Here is a 3,849-nt window from a genome sequence, read left to right on the forward strand (position 1 = left end):
ATATATATATATATATATATATATATATATATATATATAAAACTGAATCACTTTGCTCTACACCTGAAACTATCACAACATTGTAAATCAACTAGAGTTCAATTAAATAAGTAAATAAATAAATTAAATTAAAAGGGATCTGTGGCCCTTTGGAAGAGATTCAGAAACAGGAAAACAGTAGTTAATGGGTCAAGCCTCAGAGTCACAGGGATCTGAGCTCAAATCCCACCCTGTGCTATCTGGCATATATTTCTCAACCTCATGGCTCCATTTCATTTTTAACTGGTAGCATAATGGCATCAATTACAGAATGAAGTTGTGAGTATTACACATGGTAATTATATTAAATACTGCACTCAGTGCTTGACACCTTGTATACACTGAATAATGTTCCTCTCTATTACTGCTATTATTTTTTCATTATCGAGTCCTGAAACTTAAGAGGGGCATGAAAGAGCAGTCATCAGCACCATTCAGTTCCCTTTCATCTTTTTTTTGTAATAGATCATAGAGTATGTTTTTTGCCCATGTACAAGTGATACTAATTACAGTCATTTATGTGAAATACTTACCATTTATGCCCAACTACCGTGCAGCCAATAATGATTTTGTGCATCACAAAATGTGTTAGATTAACCTAATTGTTAATTAGTTTAACATATTAAAAACACTCAACTCAGCTTATGCAAACTCAGCCTTTATAGTTTGTTGCTCAGAGCATGGCCAAGAAAGTGCATGCACGCTCAAGAGAAAGGGAGAGAGAGAGGGAGAGAGAGAACCAGAAAGGGAATGCTTACCAATGATTATACTGTTAAAGAATGTCTCTCATCTTCCCAAAGAAAAGTTTCTTAAGATGTAAGTGGAGGCTTGCAAGGAAAAGTTTAGGAAAAGGAGGTGAGGTTAGTTATTGATGATTAAAATGTTAGAGACACATAGTGTGCCATGTCTGCACATAGTAAGTACTCAAGAAATATCAGTTGAGAGAAGGAATTATTTACAGAAGGTATAGAGTAGCCTATAATCCAATGGGCAGGAAACTTGAAGGTGAGAACTTGTTAAATGAGTTAAACAAGGACGCCGTTAGACCGAGGTGGCTTTAATGCCACCTAATGTGGCAGCCTACATAAGTGACCAGAACCTAAGACTGCATGCCTCAAGGCTAAGAAATCAAAACCTAAGGACAACCAATCACGAACAGCCAATTAGGCTTTCCCCAATAAGGCAACTACTTAAGTTACAGTCGATCAAATAATTCCTTTGCTTTGCTTCCTCCTCTTCTCTATAAAAGTCTTTCCCCTAGCTTTTATTAATAGACCCCCTCTAACCACTTCTGGTTTGGTGTGCCCAATAGCAATTATTTTTTCTCAAACAAACTTCTAAAACTTTTAATATGCCTCAGTTTATCTTTTAACAGAACCATAAAATTGGATCTTCGCTGGAGAGTTACCAGGGGTAACTCAGTGGTAATTCAGTGATTCCAACTGGAATTGTGTATTTTCAATTTACCATTTTTTCATTTTTCCCTCTGAACTGTTATTTGTACACACTTCTGTCCCCTCCTTGCAGGCAAGGAATCAAAAGAAGGATGTCTTTTCTCAGTGCATATCTTTCTGCAGAGCGAGCAGATACAAGCTGCTGAGACTAAAGTCAACTACTTGTATTTCTAGTTTGGTAATGCTGAAAGTTCTTAAGAATCATTAGGTCAATAAAGACAAAGGACTTTACAGTCAGATTTTAGACCTACAGTACTTTCACTGTCTTTTCAAATGTGCAAAGCTATATTAAAGTTATTAAGAAAGTGGTTAAATTACGATAATAGTAACACTTTCCATCTTTGCTATCCCTTTAAGGTTTATAAAACATTTTAACATGATTTATCATATTTAATTTTTAAAATAAACTTCAAGTGATGCCAGCTGTTTATCTTTCAAAGAAAAACTGAATTTTAAAAAGTCATTCTTAGTGTATTACCATGCTCTTAATGAAATAAAGTCAGTGCCTTAGAATGATTATGGTCTGACCTCTAATAATCATTTCTATTTGCAAGTGAAATTTCTATTCAACTTTCCCTAGATATGTATTTATATAAAAGCAGTAGGTCTTTGTTTTGTTTTGTTTTTTTGCGTACACGGGCCTCTCACTGTTGTGGCCTCCCCCGTTGCGGAGCACAGGCTCCGGACGCGCAGGCTCAGCGGCCATGGCTCACGGGCCTAGCCGCTCTGCGGCATGTGGGATCCTCCCGGACCGGGGCACGAACCCGTGGCCCCTGCATCGGCAGGCGGACTCTCAACCACTGTGCCACCAGGGAAGCCCAGCAGTAGGTCTTAAATTGCAGGCTTCTGGCTAGCAAATTTCTGGTGCTCAAAATTTTGGTATTTTGCATTATTTAATTGATGCCTGTCCTACCTAGAATCTGGAGCCAAAATATTTTTTAAGAATATTATATGAAACCACTTCCATACTTTTTAAATTAATATAATTTATTGAATAATTAACAGACCAAATGGAACATATGCTTTACCTCCCTGACCTCATGGAGCTTACTGTGTGAGGGTGGGAAGGGACAGGAACAAATGTAAATAAATGAAAGTGTTCAGATTCATTCAAGGACTCTGAAGGAAAAGTTCAGCAAACCATGCAGGAGAATAAAGGATTGGATGAGCATGGAAGACCTGGCTGGGGAAGTGCCATCCAGTTGGGAATTTGAACAATGACAACAGTCTAACTGTAAGGAGAGGCGCTGTAAGCTAAGGAGGAAAGGTGAGCAGGAGACAGAGCTTTCCCTGACTCCATCCACACCTGCTATTCACTGCCGAGGTCCCTGTCCTCTGCAGCATATAAATACCATCGTCATTACGCATTATGTGATTATTTATTGTTTAGCTTCCCCACTAAACTGTAAATTCCATCAAGGCAAATGTCACATTTCTTTTGCTCACTACCGAATTCTCTACGCTTTGTATGAGTCTGGCATATAGTAGATGCTCAATAATTAATTCTTGAAAGGACAACTGAAAAGATACTGGAAATTAAAGTAGCCAAGGCATTAGCTATAGCATGGCTACAGTGCAAGTGAGAAATAAAATATACTTGTATTACCTGTTCAGTTGAGGATATTATTGGCTTTGTATTTTAGTAACTATGAGTGAGTGTATTTAACAACTATGTCCATTAGCACATATCTTATGCCATTATTAAGCTCAACCACATAAGTTGTTAATTTTTAGCTAGGAGATCCCTGACTTTCCATTTTCATCTTTTGGACTCAATCAGAAAAATCATTGTTTTACAGCTATAAAATCTTCTGTTGATTGGAAAGCATGAAATCACGAGTCTCATGAACTCTAATGCTCAGCATCCCTTTACTACAAAAGGCATAAGTATTGCTGTTTCAACAGATGGACTCCATAAAATCGTTGAGGCTTTCCTCCTTCAGACACTAACGGGATAAACAGAATGCCTTCACTGTGGACTTCTCTGAGATACCGGCAGGAAATGTTCTATCTAGGTCATCAAGACAGAAGTACCTGGACAAGGGTTCCTGCTGTATATTCTCCATCATCCAGGACAAGTCTGGAGCCATACCAGAAGGCCAGAGCGTAACACAAGAAGATGAGACACCACATGAATCCAGTAAAGAATCCCATCACTATCCCTTTTCTAATTCCCCAACGCTGGGCAAACACAAGATTTTTCTCATACCTGTGAAGAGAAAACATTTGAGTCTATTTCAGCAACAGCAACAGCAGCAGCAGCAGTTCAGGTTAAAATGTTGAAAACAGGCCACAATGCAGTGGTTTTAATCAATGCTTATAAAATCATTCCAAACACAGAGCAGCTTTAGGGAAA

The 3,849-nt window shown here is 38.1% G+C and overlaps 1 protein-coding gene across 1 annotated transcript in view; it reads right to left on the bottom strand.

Annotated features, from left to right (window-relative positions):
* Positions 1–3,849, bottom strand: part of ABCB11 (ATP binding cassette subfamily B member 11) — a 95,806-nt gene that overhangs the window by 54,149 nt on the left and 37,808 nt on the right. Inside the window, exon 10 of the mRNA XM_007452617.1 lies at positions 3,528–3,702. Coding sequence (XP_007452679.1) covers positions 3,528–3,702 — 175 coding nt within the window. The remainder of the gene's footprint in view (positions 1–3,527; positions 3,703–3,849) is intronic.

Source organism: Lipotes vexillifer, unplaced genomic scaffold (genome assembly GCF_000442215.2).
Source record: "Lipotes vexillifer unplaced genomic scaffold, Lipotes_vexillifer_v1.1 scaffold454, whole genome shotgun sequence".
NCBI classification, from domain to species: Eukaryota; Metazoa; Chordata; class Mammalia; order Artiodactyla; family Lipotidae; genus Lipotes; species Lipotes vexillifer.